General features: G+C 42.0%; 1 protein-coding gene across 4 annotated transcripts in view; it reads left to right on the top strand.

Moving 5' to 3' along the window:
* RNF175 (ring finger protein 175) overlaps positions 1–19929 on the top strand; it is a 65273-nt gene that overhangs the window by 10041 nt on the left and 35303 nt on the right. For all 4 annotated transcript variants that reach the window (XR_011249758.1, XM_069556651.1, XM_069556649.1 and 1 more), the window contains exon 3: positions 2644–2785. Coding sequence is in view for 3 of the 4 variants with exons in the window: in XM_069556649.1 (XP_069412750.1) it covers positions 2644–2785 (142 nt within the window). In the remaining variant the exon portion in view is untranslated. The remainder of the gene's footprint in view (positions 1–2643; positions 2786–19929) is intronic.

A 19929-nucleotide genomic window follows, 5' to 3' on the forward strand; every position in this document is an offset into this window, starting at 1 on the left:
ATATAGTCACAAAATCGCTAATGTTATAAAGTATATTTTTTTGATATCTATGCAAGTCCTATTTTAGACTGATGACAAACCCACTCTTCTATCTATGTATTACACAGGGTGTTAAATAGTTATTTTGGACCTGGAATGTGAAAACTATAACTAAGTGCTTGTATCCTTCTATTTTTTTCCCTTCCCATTTCTTCAGAAGAATGAATATATTTTTTAAAGAGCTTCTAGAAATCATTCTTGGCTCCTAAGCTCAGCTTCCAATACAGAGACCAATAGCCACATAATTTTATTGAATTGTTTACCTGATATGGACTTCAGCTTCTCCATTTGATCAATGAAGGGGTCTCAGCACATCTATGGTACCTTCCAGCACTAACAGTCTCAGATTCGATCTGAGAAGATAGATTTCTGAGAAGTTCGAGAATAGTTGAGAAATTATTAATTATTCATGGAAATGCTAGGAGCACAGGAGATTCAACCAGTGCAGTGCTTTAACAACGTATGTTAGTAAGTTAACGGAGAAGGGAAATGGCACCCCACTCCAGTACTCTTGCCTGGGAAATCCCAGGGACAGAGGAGCCTGGGGGGCTGCCGTCTATGGGGTCACACAGAGTCGGACACGAGTGCAGCGACTTAGCAGCAGCAGCAGCAGTAGCAGCCGCAGAAATATTTAGGAGGCTCTGTGGGCTCATTTCTGTGCATTTTCCAGCAGGGGGCACCCCTGGGATTTGGATGGAGCCCTTGCTCAGGTAGCTCTGTAGAAATGTTGGTAGAGAGAGACCCAAACCAGGTACCCTTAAGTGGCTTTAAAAGGTCACAGGATGGTGCCCTTGGAGTGCTTTCCGATCAGTGCCCTAACTAAAAGCAAACTAAGAGATTTTGTGACTGATAGTGCCTCACTCGGGGTAGAAGCTAATGCTAACCAATATTTATAAAGTAATTGTCAAGGTTCATATTAAATACTATTCCACTTTTACCTAATTCCTGAACCATTCTCTCTTCCTCTGGGCCAGCAGATCCCAATTTAGGCTGCACTTTAGAATCATAAGAGGGACTGTAAAAATTACTGATGCCTCGATCGCATCCTGGAAGTCTCTATGCATTTGCTGGGGCTGCCATAGCAGATCACCCAGACGGGGTGCTAAAACAACAAAAATCTATTTTCTCACAGATCTAGAGGCTGCAAGTCCAAGACCCAGGGGCCACAGGCTTCGGTTTTTCCTGAAGCCTCTCTCCTTGGCTTCTGCCTGTGTATCCAGATGGTCTTCCCGTGTCCTCACCTCCTCTTCTCATAAGGACACCAGTCATGTTGGTTAGGACCCGTCCTAATGACCCCATTTACCTTAATTACCTCTTTAAAGACCCTTTCTGCAAACACAGTCACATTCTGAGGTCCTGGGGCTTAGCACTTCAGCTTATGAATTATGAATTTTGAGGGAACCCAGTTCAGCCTAGAACACCAAGCAATGGTCACTTCACTGATCTGGGGTCCAGCCTGGACACTGTGATTTTCAAAAGCTCCTCAGTGATTTCCAGGTCACAGTCCAGGTCAAGCAGCTCTGCTCTAGATTTTCTTGGAGGCCACTTCTTCTACAGGAGGTTAAACCAGGTGACATACTACTTCAGTGGTTTTGTCTACCACGGTATAAAATTAAAAGTCCAACTAAACACGGAAGCGTTTAGTCACCCTCTGAATGTTTGTGCCTAAGATAATACTTAGGCCTCTTCTTTCTCCTTATGATGAAAATAATTTCTACAACTCCGAGGTTTTCCGTAGCCCCACAAATAGTATTCTCTAGGTACCGTCTGCCAGATATCCTTTTACTTAAGAATGTTAGAAATTACTTGAAATTGCCAATATTTGATTGGAGGCTTTTTTTTCTTTCAAAAATGTCAATTTCATATGATACAACCTAATAGTGAGTATTATTCTTCATATGAAAGTGAAAGTGTTAGTTGCTCAGTTGTGTCTGACTCTTTGCAACCCCATGGACTGTAGCCCGCCAGACTCCTCTGTCCATGGGATTTTCCAGACAAGAATACTGGAGTGGGTTACCATTTCTTTCTCCAGAGGATCTTCCCAACCCAGGTATCAAACCTGGGTCTCTCACATTGCAGGCAGATTCTTTACCATCTGAGCCACCAGGGAAGACTATTGTTGATACAGATACAAATAAATTATCATACAGTTACAGAGCACCTGTCTTGTGAGGTACAGAGAGATCACTATTTTAGATTTGAAAATGAGGAAACTGAGGTGCAGAGAGAATAACTGACTTTCCCAAGGGGATGATGCGGCAGAGGGGAAGTTGGAACCCAGGTCTTCAGAGCCCACCAGTGAGCTTTCGTCCCCACTGATCACCTTGAAAGGACAAGGCTGAGGCCAAAAGCCCGTGGGCAAGCTAAGGGCAGAGAGGAACTGGTTTCACTGACAGACTCAGGCTCCTCTTCCCTGCTGTCCCTTCCCCCAAGCCCGGAGGAAAGGGGGGAACTGAGAACTTAGGAAAGCTTTGTAATCAAAGCTTAGAAAACCCCCAGTTTGAAATTCCCAATTGCTTCTCATGAGTCCTGCCTACTTTTCTTGTTTTGCTAACTGTCCAAGAGCTGAGGGCTTATGCAGCTGACTTCCTTTGCCGGTTGCAGCCTGCAGCAGGAGAGGACGTACGAGATGCACCGGGGACACGAGGCCATGCACGTGGAGATGATCTTGATCTTCCTCTGCGCCCTGGTCGTTGCCCAGATAGTGCTGGTGCAGTGGAGACAGAGGCACGGCCGCTCCTACAACGTGAGTCGCCCCCGGGGGCCGCTGGAAGCCTGCTCCTCTTCCCCACACATCCCTCTTCTGTTACCACTTTGAAGGAAATGGTTTGGTTTAAGTCAGTGGCTCTCAGCCCCGTGCAGTTTTGCCCCCGGGAGACTCTGAGCAACATCTGGAAACATTTGTGATTGTCACGCCTTAGCAGGAGGGAAGCGGCTACTGGCATGTGGCGGTAGAGGCGAGGGATGCCACTCCACACGCAAGAATAGCTCCTCATGACAGAAACACCAGTGGTGCCAAGGCTGAGAAACCCAGGCTTAAGTGAGCCTACTTTCCTTTGGGGCATGAACTATTTTCTGCCAATGGCCCAGGACAGGAGGATTAGGAACGGCAGAAACGAAAGGCTGAGGCTGTCTGACTTGGCTTCATCGGCATTAAACTCTCTTGGCATGGATGGTTTCTGTCCCCAGGGGGGACGGGGGGGCGTGGTAACGCAGACCCTGAGCTGACCTTTTCCACGCGGAGCAGGATCCTGTTGTCACAGACCCCTCCCACCTAGCACGCCCACTGGAAGCCCCCCATCTCATGGCCTCAGTCATGGCCTGGGCTTGTTGGACCTGAGACAGGCGCTGCCGTGCTGAGAGCAGAGCTGCTCACAGCCCGGGCGCCGCAGAATCAGCTGGGGGAGTCGTTAAGTGAGACGCCCAGGTCCCACCCTCAGAGCTAAGCGAGACGCCCAGGTCCCACCCCCAGAGTTTTTTCACTCCATGTAGGCCAAATAACTTGCACATGGAACGAGTTCCCAAGTGGTTCAGACATTACTGGTCCAGGGATGGTACTCTGAGAACCAGCGATGCAGGCCTGAGAATGGGCTGGGTGGGGAGATGCTGGAGAGGAAAAGGGCCCACAGTTCACGCTCTCCACGGCCCGGGGTCTCAGACTGGTCATTGTATCAGAAAACTTGCCTGTGACAAATGAAGTGCTGGCTTAGACAAGTATTTTATTTTCTTTCCACCCATCGTAAAAATTCTTTCCTACATAGCATGGGACTGAAATGAACTCTTCTAAGTTTCCTCTAATATGTAAATCTAAGTTAATTTTGACCATTTTATTTAGAAAGGGGAATCTTGGGAGATTTTCGTTTGTTTTTTAAGCAAATGCATCCATGGGCTGTCATGTCACCGCTATCTTGTAAATTAAAATGAACACCCTCTGTATTCCACTTGGACGAATTTTCTTCAATGAAGGAGAGTAGGCTCAAACCTCATTAGTTATTCTCTCTCATATCAAAGAAAAAGCCCCTTAAATATATGGTTTCCTTATCTTCAAAATGGAAATAGCTAGCATAGAATTTCTAGAGTCCTTAAAAAGAAACCTGGATTTTTTTAAATATAAATTCATTTGTTTTTAATAGGAGGTTAATTACTTTACAATATTGTATTGGTTTTGCCATACACCAACATGTATCCGCCACAGGTATACACGTGTTCCCCATCCTGAACTCCCCTCCCTCCTCCCTCCCCGTACCATCCCTCTGGGATGCACCAGCCCCAAGCATCCAGTATCATGCATCAGACCTGGACTGGCGTCTCGTTTCATATATGATATTGCACATGAGAAACGTGGATTCTTAAGGAAAGGGTTTGTAGCCCTGTTCCATCCTTCCTTTATAACTGATAATTACCTCTGAGGTTGTATGAGTTCAGTTTCCACAAAGACACAGATGTGGATTTACTTAGAAAGAAATCCCCTTTGAAAGGAAACACCACATCAGCCAACTGACTTGAACGGTATCCCACCACTCCTCTGCCATTTTTATTTGGTGATTTTTGAGGTCCCTCATGCTAGAAAGGACCTGTCCTCGTGTCTGACGAAGTTGCTCATATGGAAGCTGAAGCTGCCGCTGCCTCCATCACTGTGGAGCTTCAGGCACTGGCTGCACCAGCCATGAGCACTCAGGGCCCCCTTGGAGGGCTTGCTGCCGCTGGCGGTTCTGAGCCTGATGGCTGGCTACAGCTGTTGGCCGGGGGGAGTGGCCTTCCCAGGTGTTCCCCGATGCTCACTGCACAAGCTGTACTGCCCAGGACACCTCTCCAGGGACCTTGCTTTTGACTGTGCTCTCCCCCCACCCCAGAACTGGGCTCCCGCAGTCACTCCCCTTCTCCCTGAGGCGCTGGTACTGTGTCCTGCCACACAGCTGCACTGCTTAATGTCTACTCAGATGCGCTCTGTGGTCCTGAGGATACCTTGGAGGTAACCAGGTGACTGTGAGTGTTGCATCCCTTAGGGTGGCCCATTGTGACAAAGCCGGGAGCCTAAGGATGCCTTCAGTGGTCAAGCACAGATTTGGGTTCCCAAAGGAACTCTTCTGGGTTAGCACAAAGATGCACCTGGCCTCTAGAATATTCTCTACTTCTTTGCCCATCATAGTCCATCTACTGTTATTGCATGGCCCCAAAGGAGCAGGTGGAGAGACCCTGTGTGTCTCTGATGACAGTCTTTGGCTCAGGTAAGATCCAGCGGGTGAGGCTGACCGTTCCCATGCCGATGCTTTGGCTTTACCCTTGCTCTGTGTACCTTCTTGGAGGTTCACTGCCAGAGCATCATCAGAACTTGGCCATCTCAGGAGCCCTGGGTGACATCCGCAAACATTGGGGCTGGAAATAGTTCCCAGAGTACCTGTAGCTGACTCCAGCACTGGTTGCCAGCTCTTTCACTGTGGTTTGCATGAACTGTATCCAAAAACCATCAGGTTAACATCTTTGGCATGAAATTTGATGGACATGTTTCCATAAAAGCTGACCTAAACAGCCTTGTCATCCAAAAATAACCCAACTTGTTTTTAACATATAACCTAACTTTTAACTTGGGCTTCCCTCCCTTTACCATTTGCGGTGGCTCAAATGGTAAAGAATCTACCTGCAATGCGGGAGACCTGGGTTCGATCCCTGAGTTGGGAAGATTCCCTGGAGGAGGGCATGGCAACCCGCTCCAGTATTCTTGCCTGGAGAATCCCCATGGACAGAGGAGCCTGGCGGTCTGCAGTCCATGGGGTCATGATGAGTCAGACATAGCTGAGTGACTAAGCACAGCACAGCACTTTTAACTTGTTTCTTTTGGCATTTAAGATTATGTAGGACCTACCAGAACTAGAGCTTTTAACATGTTTATAAGGTTCAGGAAGCTCCTGGCTCTTTTTACAAGGGACCATATAGTGAAGTTTTTGATGAAACTTCGTGAATTAATGCTGTAACCTTCACCAATACATTAATAATATATCACTATATATAACATATTAACTATAATTACTATGATATAGTATAATAATATACTATAATATAATAGTTACTCCATAATAATTATTATATTACTATAAAATATATATGAAATACCATATATAAATTTATATGTAACTATTATATATTATTACAGTTGTGATTAAGTGCTTTTTGTACATTATCTAACTTACCCTGGGAGGTAGTAATTTTTTTACTCCCTTTGTGAAATATAGTTCAGAGAAATAAAATAACTTGGTCAAGGTCACATAACTCATTAGCTGCAGAGAGGAAACAAAAATCCAACCTCATTAGTTGTTTTCTCTTACATCAAGGCTATTGATATTCCTTCAATATCTCTGAATCACGCTTTCCTTATCTGCAAAATATAAACACTGCAAATAAGAGGAGCTTCCCAGGTGACACTAGGGATAAAGCCACGTCTGCCAATGCAGGAGGCAAAAGAGACACAAATCGGATCCCTGGGTCAGGAAGATTCCCTGGAGGAGGGCACAGCAACCCACTCCAGTATTCTTGTTTAGAAAATCCCATGGACAGAGAAGCCTGGCAGGCTACGGTCCCTGGGGTTTCAAAGAGTCAGACCCGACTGAAGCAACTTAGCACCCATGCATGCAGATAAGAGCCCAACTTCCAGACTTGAGACTCAAAACACTTCCCTGTGAGAATTTCTAGACACACAGTGAATGTTCAGCACCGTCAGTTGACTCTGAATGCATTCAAGGGATACGACTTGTAAATAACATTTGTATAAATTTAACCATACACTGTAAAAGCAGTTTACTAATAAAAGAATGCTTTTCTGAATGCTTTTGTAAAGCTAAAGTGAATACCACCCCTCCCCCGTTAATCTACATTCTCCATCAGGAGACTTGAATGTATTGTTTTTTTCAGATGTCACACCTGTGTATCCTGCCTTGCCACACCCCCCTACTCTGCCATCTGCTTTGTCTGGGACTGTTCCCTGGGCTGGTTCTATGAGGTGTATTTCCGGGAATGAGGGGCAGACTGTGAAGAGAAGAGCCCCGGCTTAGAAGTCAGACAACTCTAGTTGCTCAGCTTACCACAGTGAGCCTCAGTTTTCTGATCTTTAAAAAGATGGCATTTTTAAAAATAGGAAGGCCTTCTGGTTTCAGCTCTGATACATAAAAAGCTTGAAAGTCATCACTTGCTACAAGGGGAAAAGCTGAACAAGCTGAGTGTCAGTGACTTTTCCTGGACTTATCAGGGAACTGAGGTCATAGGAAAAATTGTTGTTGTTCAGTCGCTCGCGCATGTCTGACTCTTTGTGACCCCATGGACTGCAGCATGCCAGGCTTCCCTGTCCTTCACCATCTCTCGAAACTTGCTCAAACTCATGTCCATGGAGTCGGTGATGCCATCCAACTATTTCTTCTTCTGTTGTCCCCTTCTCCTCCTGCCCTCAATCTTTCCCAGCATCAGGGTCTTTTCCAGTGAGTCAGTTCTTCACATCAGGTGGCCAAATGATTGAAGCTTCAGCTTCAGCATCAGTCCTTCCAATGAATATTCAGGGTTGATTTCCTTTAGGATTGACTGGTTGGATCTCCTTGCAGTCCAAGGAACTCTCAAGATCTTCTCCAGCACCACAGTTCAAAAGCATCAGTTCTTCTGTGCACAGTCTGATGTGCAACTCATATCTGTACATGACTACTGAAAAAATCATAGCTTTGACTATGATTATATAGACCTTTGTTGGCAAAGTAATGTCTCTTCTTTTTAATATGCTATCTAGGTCTGTCATAACTTTTCTTCCAAGGGGCAAGCATCTTTTAATTTCATGGATGCAGTCACCATCCGCAGTGATTATGGAGCCCCCCAAAACAAAATCTGTCCCTGTTTGAATTGTTTCCCAGGAAAAGTCATCACTCCTAAATCTGGAAAAACAGATGCATGTAGGGAATCATAACCAAGATCTGCTTATTGGGAACAGAAGCTGCCAGAGCCACAGACTGGAGGAAATGCTCAATGGGTAACTTGGAAGAATTGCCGGGAGCAGAGTTTTGGCCAATGTGAAAGCAAGAACCTCCAAGGGCCACAGCCTTAAGGACCCCTCGTATTTTTGTAGATTTTACCTCCTGGAACCCCAACAGCTCTTCTCATGGTAAAAAGCTGAGGAAAATTTTTGTGCTTCCAACAGGCTTGCAGGGGAAAATTAATCATTTTGAATAAGTGTTCGCCACCACAAAGACCTACATGACAAAGGAAAAGAATTTATCAGAGCCTTAGCTGATGGAGCAAAAGGGAAATGACCAACCCCAGGCCCTTCCTGCCTTCCTGTCTCACCTAATGGGAAAACAAAAAGCTCAGAAACACCTGTGAAGGTCATATTCCAGGGATAGAGCTCACTGAAAGATAACACAGAATGATAGAATGCTTCCACTGCCTCCTGTCAGACCACCCCATCATCTGGTGTCCAGTATAACAGTGGATTATGGCTAAAAGGGCTGCAAGCTACACAAATTACAATGAGTTTTTAAGAAACCAAAGACAAAAAGAGAGACACAAGCAAGTGTACTAACGGAAATTGAAGACTCTGACACAGAGCAAATATCAAACATAGTCCAACTCCTATGGGCTAGTCCAGCCAGATTAACACAGAACCCCACACTAAAGGTTCTTAATACCCAAATAAGAGCCTGAATAAGAACTTCTCAATGAAAACTTACAAGTCATGCTGAGAGGAGAAGAGTTCAAGACTGGTTCAAAAGCTAGTTCTTTGAGGAGATCAATAAATTTAATAAACCTCTATCCAGTTAACCAAGAAAAGTAAGAGAGAGAATATATATTACTAATATCAGAACAGAAGAAAGGATCATTATTACTGATCTCATGGACATAAAAAGAAAATAATATTATGAAAAACCCTATGCCCACATATAGACTAATTCCTTGAAAGACTCAAACTATACCAGAACTCACACAAGGAGAAATAAGTCTTCTGAATAATGTCTGTTTTTAAAAAGTGAATCAGCAATTAATAACCTTCTAAAACAAAAAGCACCAAGTCCAGATGGTTTCACCAACTATGAATTCTACCAACTATGTAGGAAGAAATGATACCAATTCTCTACAATCTCTCCAGAGATCAGAAGCAGAGGGAATACATCAGAATTCATTCTTGGAGGCCAGCACTTCAACCTAATACTTCAACCAGAGAAAGATAATATGAGAAAAAGAAACTCTAGACCAGCATCTCTCATGAACACAAATATAAAAATCCTAAACAAAATATTAGCAACTTGAATTAAACCATGCATGAAAAGAATTATACACCACGACCAAGTAGAATTTGTCCCAGGTAGGTAAGGCTGGTTCAACAATCAAAAATTGATTTATGTAAGCAACCACATCAAGAGGGTAAGGAAAAAAATTTACACGATTATACCAATAGATGCAGAAGAAGCATCTGGCAACGTAAACACTCGTTCATATAAAGACTCTCAGCAGACTAAGAATAGAGGGGAGCTTTCTCAACTTGATAAGAATATCTACAAAAACCTGTCCTAACATTATACGTAATGGTGAGAAACTGGGTAATTTCCTCTTAAGATATGGAAGAAGGCGAGAATGTCTCCTCTTACCACCCCAGTTCGACATTGTACTGGAAGTCCTAGCTTTAGTGCAATAAAACAAAAAAAAAAAAAAGAGGAAATAAAAGGTATATAGATTGGAAAGGAAGAAATAAAACCATCTCTGTCTGTGGATGACATGACTGTCTATATGGAAAACTCCCAAAAAATCAACAAATTTCCTGGAACTAATAAGTGATTATAGCAAGGTTGCAGGATACAAGGTCAATATACAACAGTCAATTACTTTCTTATATGCTAGCAATGAATAATTGGAATTTGAAATTAAAACACAATATCATTTGCAATAGCACCCAAAGAAGGAAATACTATGTATAAATCCAGCAAAATATTTACAAGAGCTATATGCAAAAACTGAGAAGGTCTCAAGTAAATGCAAATATAATCAGTATTCCTGGATTAGAAAGTTTAACACTTTCAAGGTGTTGATTCCTTCCAACTTGATCTATAGGTTCTATAATCCCATTCAAAATCCCAGCAAACTGTTTTGTGAACATTGACCAACTGATTCTACACTTTATGTGGAAAGGCAAATGACCTAGGATAGACAGCACATCAGTGAAGAACAGTGTTGGAGGACTGACACTACCCTACTTCAAGACTTACTATAAAACTGTAGTAATGAATACAGTGTGGTTTTGGTGAAAGGAAGAACACGTAGATCAATGGGAAAAAGTAGAGAGCCCATAAATAGATCCCCATAGAGATAGTCAACTGATCCATGATAAAGGAGCGAAGGCAATTCAGTGGAGCAAGGATATTTTTACTTGGTACAAGGATAGTTTTACTTTAAATGGTACTGAAAAAATTGATCATTCATGTGCAAAAAATAATAATAATCTAGACATAGAACTTACATATTTCACAAAAATAAACCCAAAGTGGATTATGGACCTAATGTGAAACTTTCAGAAGATAAAATGGAAAAATTGATGAGTTTAGATATAACACCAAAATCAAGATCCAGGAAAGAAAATATTGATAAGTTGGATTTTATTTAAAGTAAAAAGTGCTCTGCGAAAGATACTGTTAAGAGAATGAAAAGACAAGCTACAAACTGGGAGAAAGTAATTATAAAATACATGCTTAATAAAGGACTGCTATCCAAAATCTACTTAGAGCTCAATCATAAGAAAGCAACTCAGTTAAATGGCAAAATATCTAAAAAGCTCATCAAGGAAAGATATACAGTTGGCAAATAAGCATATGAAAAGAAGCTCATCATTTGTCATTAGGGAATTACAAGTTAAAATAATAACTTGCAATTAGTTACCAATATAAGGGTATTATAATGGCTCAAATCTAACAATACCAAATGCTGACAAGGATGTGAAGCAGCAGGAACTCCTGCTGAATGGGAATGCAAAATGATAAAACCACTGTGGAAAGCAGTTGGGCAGTCTTCCACAAAGTATTACTTCCAAAATGTAGTATTACTCAGTGACCGAACTACTAGGTATTTACCCGATTGAACTGAAAACCTACCCTCACACAAAAAGCTGCATGAAAATATTTACAGCACCTTTATTCATAATCACCCCAAACTGGAAACAATCCAGATGTCCTTTAAAACAGGGATCCTCAACTCCCACAATCTAGTGTCTGAAGATCTGAGGTGGAAGAAAGTGCACAATAAATGGAATGCGCTTGAATCATCCTGAGACCATCCCCACCCCATCCCACCTTCTGTCCATGGAAAAACTGTCTTACACAAAACCAGTCCCTGGTACCAAAAATCCTGGGTACTGCTGCTTTAAAATATGGCTAAATGAGCCAACTGTGGCACCTCCGTACAAGGGAATGTTGGTCAGCAGAAAAAGATTTAAGCTATCAAGTCCCAGAAAGACACTGAGGAACAAGCCAATATGAAAAGGCTACATACTGATTCCAGTTACATGACATCCAAATGCAAAAGCAAAGAAAATAAGCTGCTCAGGGAAGGAAAAGAATAAGTCTAAGCAAATGAAATGGGAATTTTAAGGCCATAGAATTGATCTGTGTGGTACTGTAATTTTGGATTCAAGACATTATGCTTTTGTCAAATCCTATTCAGCTGTGTCCAGAGAAGGCAATGGCACCCCACTCCAGTACTCTTGCCTGGAAAATCCCATGGACGGAAGAACCTGGTGGGCTGCAGTCCATGGGGTCGCTAAGACTCTGACACGACTGAACAACTTCGCTTTGACTTTTCACTTTCATGCTTTGGAGAAGGCAATGGCAACCCACTCCAGTATTCTTGCCTGGAGAATCCCAGGGACAGGGGAGCCTGGTGGGCTGTCATCTATGGGGTCACACAGAGTCGGACACGACTGAAGTGACTTAGCAGCAGCAGCAGCAGCATTCAACTGTGTAACACAAAAAGCAGACCTAAAAGTATGCAAATTTTAAAAAATCATTTTGGAGGTTGGGGAATCCCAGGGAGAAATGCAGATGGTGAAGAGAAAGTGCATCACAAGTTTATGAAACAACCTCATTGAAGGAAATTAGGGGAAAATGTGCTGCTCTAGGTACCTTTGGAAACATTTGCTTGTTTGTTCAGTCTCTAAGTCATGTCAGATTCTTTGTGACCCCATGGACTGTAGCGTGCCAGGCTTCCCTGTCCTTCACTATCTCCCAGAATTAGCTCAAACTCATGTCCATTGAGTTGGTGATGCCATCCAACCATCCCATCCTCTGTCACCCCCTTCTCCTGGATCAGAGTCTTTTCCAATGAGTTGGCTCTTCCCATCAGGTGGCCAAAGTATTAGAGCTTCAGCTTTAGCATCAGTCCTTCCAATGAATATTCAGGGTTGATTTCCTTTAGGATTGACAGGTTTGATCTCCTTGTTGTGCAAGGGACTCTCAAGAGCCTTCTCCAGCACCAAATTTCAAAAGCATCAATTCTTTGGTGCTCAGCCTTCTTTATGATCCAGCTCTCACATTTGGTCCATCTCTCACATCCATACATGACTACTGAAAAAACCATAGCTTTGACTATACTGAACTTTGTTAGTAAAGTAATGTCTCTGCTTTTTAATATACTGTCTAGTTTTGTTATAGCTTTCCTTCCAAGGAACAAGCATCTTAATTTCATTCCTGCAATCACTGTCCACAGTGATTTTGGACCACCAAAGACAAAATCTGCCACTCTTTCTACTTTTTTACCCAAGTATTAGCCATGAAGTGATGGGAGTGGATGCCATGATCTTAGTTTTTTGAATGTTAAATTTTAAGCCAGCTTTTTCACTGTCCTCCTACACCCTCATCAAGAGGCTTTTTAGTTCCTCTTCACTTTCTGCCATTAAAGTGGTATCATCTGCATATCAGAGTTTGATGATATTTCTCCCAGCAATCTTGATTCCAGCTTGTGATGCATCCCAGCCCAGCGTTTCTCATGATGTTCTCTGCATATAAGTAAAATGAGCAGGGTGACAGCCTTGATGTACTCATTTCCCACTTTTGAACCAGTCCATTGTTCCAGTTCTTAACTGTTGCTTCTTGACCTGCATACAGGTTTCTCAGTAGGCAAGTAAGGTGGTCTGGTATTCCCATCTCTTGAAGAATTTTCCATAGTTTGTAGTGATCCACACAATCAAAGGCTTTAGCATAGTCAATGAAGCTGAAGTAGATATTTTTCTGGAATCCCCTTGCCTTTTCTATGATCCATCGGATGCTGGCAATTTGATCTCTGGTTTATTTGCCTTTTCTAAAGTCAGCTTACCAGATACCGTCTTGTATACATCTGGAAGTTCTCAGTTCACATACTGTTGAAGCCGGGCTTGGAGAATTTTGAGCATTAGTTTGCTAGCATGTGAAATGAGTGCGATTGTGCAGTAATTTGAACATTCTTTGGTATTGCCTTTCTGAGATTGGAATGAAAACTGACCCTTTCCAGTCCTGTAGCCACTGCTGAGTTTTCCAAATTTGCTGGCATATTAAGTGCTGCAATTCAACAGCATCATCTTTTAGGATTTGAAATAGCTCAGCTGAAATTCCATCACCTCCACTAGTTTTGTTCTTAATAATGCCTCCTAAGGCCCACTTGACTTCACACTCCAGGATGTCTGTCCCTAGGTGAGCTGACCATACCATCATGCTTATCTGGGTCATGGAGATCTTTTTTGTACAGTTCTTCTGTGTATTCTTACTACCTCTTCTTAATATCTTCTGCTTCTGTTAGGTCCATACCATTTCTGTCCTTTATTGTCCAATCTTTGTACGAAATGTTCCCTTGTATCTCTAATTTTCTTGAAGAGATCTCTAGTCTTTCCCATTCTATTGTTTTCCTCTATTTCTTTGCATTGTTCACTTAAGAAGGCTTTCTAATATCTTCTTGCTGTTCTCTTGAACTCTCCATTCTCCTTTGACTCTTGCTCCTCTTCTTTTCTCAGTTATTTGTTAGGCCTCCTTGGACAATCACTTTGCCTTCTTGCATTTCGTTTTCTTGGGAATGGGTTTGGTCACCACCTCCTGTACAGTGTGACAAACCTCCATCCATAGTTCTTCAGGCATTCTGTCTACCAGATTTAATGCTTTGAATTGACTTGTTACTTGCAATGTGTGATCATAAGTGATTTTATTTTGGTCATACCTGAATTGTCTAGTGTTTTTCCCTGCTTTTTTCAATTTATGCTTAAATTTTGCAATAAGGAGCTGATGATGTGAGCCACAGTCAGCTCCAGGTCTTGTTTTGCTGACTGTGGAGCTTCTCTATCTTTGGCTGCAAAGAATATAATCAATCTGAATTCAGTATTGACCATCTGGTGATGTCCATGTGTAGAGGCTTCTCTTGTGTTGTTGGAAGAGGGTGTTTGTTATGACCAGCATGTTCTCTTGGCAAAACTCTGTTAGCCTTTGCCCTGCTTCATTCTGTATTCCAAGGCCAAACTTGCCTGTTACTCCAGGTATCTCCTGACTTCCCACTTTTGTATTCCAATAACCTGTGATGAAAGGGCATCTTTGTGTGTGTGCGCGCGTGCGTGTGTGTGTGTGTGTGTGTGTGTGTGAGTTCTAGAAGGTCTTGTAGGTCTTCACAGCATCATTCTCGTCAGCTTCTTCGGCATCCGTGGCTGGGGCATGGACTTGGACCACTGTGATGCTGAATGGTTTGTCTTGGAAAGAAACTGAGACCACCCTACCTTTGGAAACTAGAGGAGTCCATAAGATGAAGGCGATAGGAACTGCACAGGATCACTTGTTGACAAGGTTGTTTCCCATGGACTATGGGCTAAAAAATTCTGATGGTCCTATTCTGATGGTACTGGGATGGACAACTCTGTAAATGAAAAATGGCAGGGGTGGGAGTTTACAGATTTTTTTTTTAAAGCAGAGGAAGCTAGGAAAAAAGTAGGAAGTACACACAATATGTGTAAACACCTTTGTACCCAGAAGGTATTATTATTGTACATAAACTTATGCCCTGACAGTATTATTTGTTATGCATAAAGTATTATTACTTTCACATATTTCCTGCATAATTTGAACCGTGTTCTTCAGCAGCAAGAGATAAATCCAAAAGCTCAGAACTTTTTCAGATACAGTTTTTAACAAATTTGTCTGTCTTCTGAAATGCTGCTTTAATTTCTCTAGACTGGTTCAGTTGTATTTCTGTAGGAGCTGTGTACATCAGAGCAGCTTATCATAAATACCTAAAGCAAAGGAAATAGGTTATTAAGAAAATAAAGTTGATTACCCATCTGTATGTCTTCTTTGCAGAAATGTCTGTTTAGGTCGTCTGCCCACTTTTTGATTGGATTGTTCATTTTTCTGGTATTGAGTTGTATGAGCTGCTTGTATCTTTTAGAGATTCATTCTTCATCAGTTGTTTGTTTGCTATTATTTTCTCCCATTCTGGGGTTTGTATTTTCACCTTGCTTATAGTTTCCTTTATTGTGCAAAAGCTTTTAAGTTTAATTAGGTCCCATTTGTTTATTTTTGTTTTTATTTCCATTACTCTAGGAGGTAGGTCACAGAGGATCTTGCTGTGATTTATGTCAGAGAGTGTCCTGCTGATGTTTTCCTCTAAGAGTTTTACAGTTTTTGGTCTGAGATCTAAGTCTTTAATCCATTTGAGTTTATTTTTGTGTATGGTGTTAGAAAGTGTTCTACTTTCATTCTTTAGCTGACCATCAAAAAGTCTACAAACAATAAATGCTGGAGAGAGTGTGGAGAAAAGGGAACCCTCTTACACTGTTAGTAGGAACACAAATTGATACAGCCACTATAGAGAACAGTGTGGAGAGTCCTTTAAAAATTAGAAATAAAACTACCATATGACCCAGCAATCCCACTACTGGGCATATGCCCTGAGGAATCCAGAATTGAAAAAGACACATGTACCCCAATATTCATTGCAATACTATTTACAACAGCCAGGACATGGCAGCAACCTTGACAGATGGAATGGATACGGAAGTTGTGGTACATATACACAATGGAATATTGCTCAGCCATAAAAGGGAACACGTCTGGGTCAGTTCTAATAAGGTGAATGAACCTTGAGCCTGTTACACAGAGTGAATAGGTTATGTCTATCCGCAGAAAGAGAAGGACAAACACCATATATTAATGCATATATACAGAATCTAGAAAGATGGTGCCAACGATCCTACCTGCAAGGCAGCCAAAGGAGACACAGATGTACAGAACACTCTTTTGGACTCAGTGGGAGAGGGAGAGAGTGGGTTGATCTGAAAGAATAGCATTGAAACATATGCATTCCCATGTATAAAACAGGAAGCAGTGTGGGTTTGGTGTGTGACTCAGGGCACCCAGAGCTGGTGCTCTGTGACGACCTGGAGGGTTGCGGCGGGAAGGGAGGCGGGGGTGCTCAGGATAGGGGGACAGGTATGCCTACGGCCAATCCATACTGAGGTGTGGCAGAAACCACCACAATACTGTAAAGTAGTTGTCCTCCAACTAAAACAAATAAATTTTTAAAAAAGAAAATATGCCATTAACTGCTCCTAGGTGATGCCAAAATATGTGAGTAGGAAGTAGGAAAGGTTTGATGTTTTGTTTGAGATACTGCTTAATATCTGAAAGTTTCAGACACATTTTAGCATAGTGTCGACTAAGCATCTGGATATTTGAATTTTTCTCTTTGCAGCTGCTAGTGTTGATATGGTAGAACATAGGCAAAGCCTCAACATTAAATTACTTCCAAATGCTTTTAGCAGCATTTAATTAAAAACAAACTTTCATTCAATAGCACCCTCCCTACCTTCTTTTATGTATCCTATTTTTCATATTTGTAAGAAATGGGGGTGGGGCACCAAAAAAGAATTTTTCTACGCTCTTCAAATCAGTAGAAAGCCTGATGACGAAATACACAGAATTTTGTCTTCAAACATACTGTTCAGTTCAGTTCACTTCAGTCGTGTCCAACTCTTTGCGACCCCGTGAATCGCACCACGCCAAGCCTCCCTGTCCATCACCAACTCCCAAAGTTTACCCAAACTCATGTCCATCGAGTCGGTGATGCCATCCAGCCATCTCATCCCGCTGTTAACTTACAGGCAATACACAATACACAGGCAAATACTTTGCCACAGTCTGAAAATTTGCTCTATTTAAATCAGACTTACTCCTATTAATAACAGCTGTGAAACACTAGAACATATTATTGTACCAATAAAGGATTATCTGTTCCAATCTTTTGAAAATGAGACAAGACACTAATATATCCATAGCTGCGTTTGCAGGTGTGCTAACTCACTCAGTCGTGTCCAACTCTCTGAGACCCCGTGGACTGTAGCCAGCCAGGCTCCTCTGTCCATGGGATTCTCCAGGCAAGAATACTGAAGTGGGGTGCTGTGCCCTCCTCCAGGGGATCTTCCCGACCCAGGGATTGAACCTGTGTCTCCTCTGTTTCCTGCACTGGCAGGCGAGTTCTTTACCACTAGTGCTATATATATATATGTGTGTGTGTGTGTGTGTGTGTGTGTGTGCGCACACGCGCACTATATATACATATATATATATACATATGCATCTGCAGAATCCCCTTTAAGAATTTAAGTAGCAAAATCAAGTCAGTTGACTTGAAGATAGAAATATGGACCGCGTAAATTTCTGAGAGCCCTTCGTATGCCAGGATTCCATACTTGTTTGAACTGGTAGCAGCAGTATTTCCTGGCACCAGGTGTTCTCATGATAATTTTCAGCTTCCCTCCGAGCACACCTCTGCTCCGCAGCCAGCCCCGCCCATACAAACATACAGACACACCCACGAGTGGTTGCAAATAGTTTGGGATTTGCAGTGCAAAGAGCATCACACAACTTTCTTTCCTTTTTTCCTCTCCTTTCATACTGTGTGACTCAGTCAACATTCTGTACAACTAGACGAATGAAGAGATTCCTTTGTTTTGACATAATTAGCAGCGCTTTTCATTAGCATTGTGTGCCTGGCTACAGTAACAAACATGGTACCTTTCAGCAGCGTCTTAGTCGGGAAGTGCCTCCTGCCGTGGCGTGTGGGTGGGGAGGGCAGGGTGATGTGAGCCAGAGGCACGGGCGGCCCTTCGCCAGGAATGCAGATGTGCTCCATCCACACATGCCCAGATGCTGACCCCTCTGGCGTCACTAATGCGTCCCAGCTGCCAGGCTTCCTCCTCTGCATGTACGCGCCTCGGTTTCACGTATGTCACGTGCTTACTTATGAGGCACGACATTCCTACATTTCACATGTGGCAGTTACTATTAAAAACGAGCAGTTCTAATTCTTCTGGAAATTGATAAAGAATCTTTTAAATTGCTTTGAAATGTGGCCATCATTTCAAAATGACTTCACATGCAGTTATTGAATTCATAATGCAAACTTCTGACCTTTCCCCTTGCATGTTGAGAAAACAGGGCTCTGAGTATTCCACTTTAAAGATAGTCAAGAAATTAATATTTGCATACATAATACATCATAATGATTTTTTTACTTTCCTTTTATTTCTCATCTCCAAGGCCTATTTTTAAAAAGTAGCATGTCTATAAATTCAACATTGTTATTTATTGTTAATTAAATCCAGGCATCAAGTAAAAGAAGTTTGGCATCTTCTAGAAATGGGTCAGACTTACAGCTCTACAGGGAAAGAATTAGCTTTATAAAAATATAATCCACTCATTGCTTCAAACTATAGTTAGAGCATAGCACCACTGATTAGAGGAAATGGATTAGTTTTATAAATTTTGACTTATAATCTAAAGTATAAAATATAGAACATGATAGTTTCTCTAAATTAAAATGAACTGAATCTTAGTTATTCCTTTTTTTAAAAATTCAGCATTTTACAGGGTAAATGTAAAGGTGAATCATAACTTAAAGCAAAAAAGATGAAAAATGCAAATGACCAATGATCAGATTTTGAAAGATGGGGTTCATGTCCATTTCCTTCTTTAATGCCAGAATAATAAACTTTAAAAAGCCAAAATCTATAATTCATCATAGATAACAATCTTGGTAATCACTTCTAAGAAATGAGTGACCTAAATACTGAGGAGACTTTTTTGAGGGACTGCACACCGTCATTATCAATAGTAGAGTCAGACTTCCCTGGCAATCCAGTGGCTGAGTTCCCTTTGCAGTAGGTGTGGGTTCAATCCTTGGTTGGAAGCTAAGATCCCACAGGCCTCACTAAAAAAAAAAAACCCAAAATATAAAACAGAAGCAATATTGTAGCAAATACAAGAAAGACTTTTAAAATGGTCCACATAAAAATCTTAAAAGTGGTTGCTGCTGTGTGCCAAAGGAAACATCTCTTCAGTCCTGGTTCCCTAGCATGTGGTTTGAGGCCCTCATGAAAACTATTCTGCTTCCTTCAGTAAAACTTGGTTTACCTGTTTGGATATACATATACATATTTATTTCAGTTTCAGAAATAAAGGTGCAAACTCATTCATTAGCTTTGGCTATACCTACAAAATAGGATGGAAAATGAAAGCAATGATCTGATTAATTCAGGCCGAAGCACTGAATATTTACTCTTCCCTGAAAGTACTGCCTGAAATTTATAAACAAAAAAAGGATGTTGTAAGGTATCTTTTCCTGAACTCTCCAAACAGTTACTTCAGATTTTCTCCATATATAAAAAAAGCAACGTAAAGTGAAGTCGCCTAGTCGTGTCCAACTCTGTGCGACCCCATGGACTGTAGCCTACCAGGCTCCTCCATCCATAGGATTTTCCAGACAAGAGTACTAGAGTGGGTTGCCACTTCCTTCTCCAGGGGATCTTCCCAACCCAGGGATCAAACCCAGGTCTTCTGCGTTACAGGCAGACGCTTTACCATCTGAGCCACC

This window comes from Ovis canadensis, chromosome 17 (assembly GCF_042477335.2).
Source record: "Ovis canadensis isolate MfBH-ARS-UI-01 breed Bighorn chromosome 17, ARS-UI_OviCan_v2, whole genome shotgun sequence".
NCBI classification, from domain to species: domain Eukaryota; kingdom Metazoa; phylum Chordata; class Mammalia; order Artiodactyla; family Bovidae; genus Ovis; species Ovis canadensis.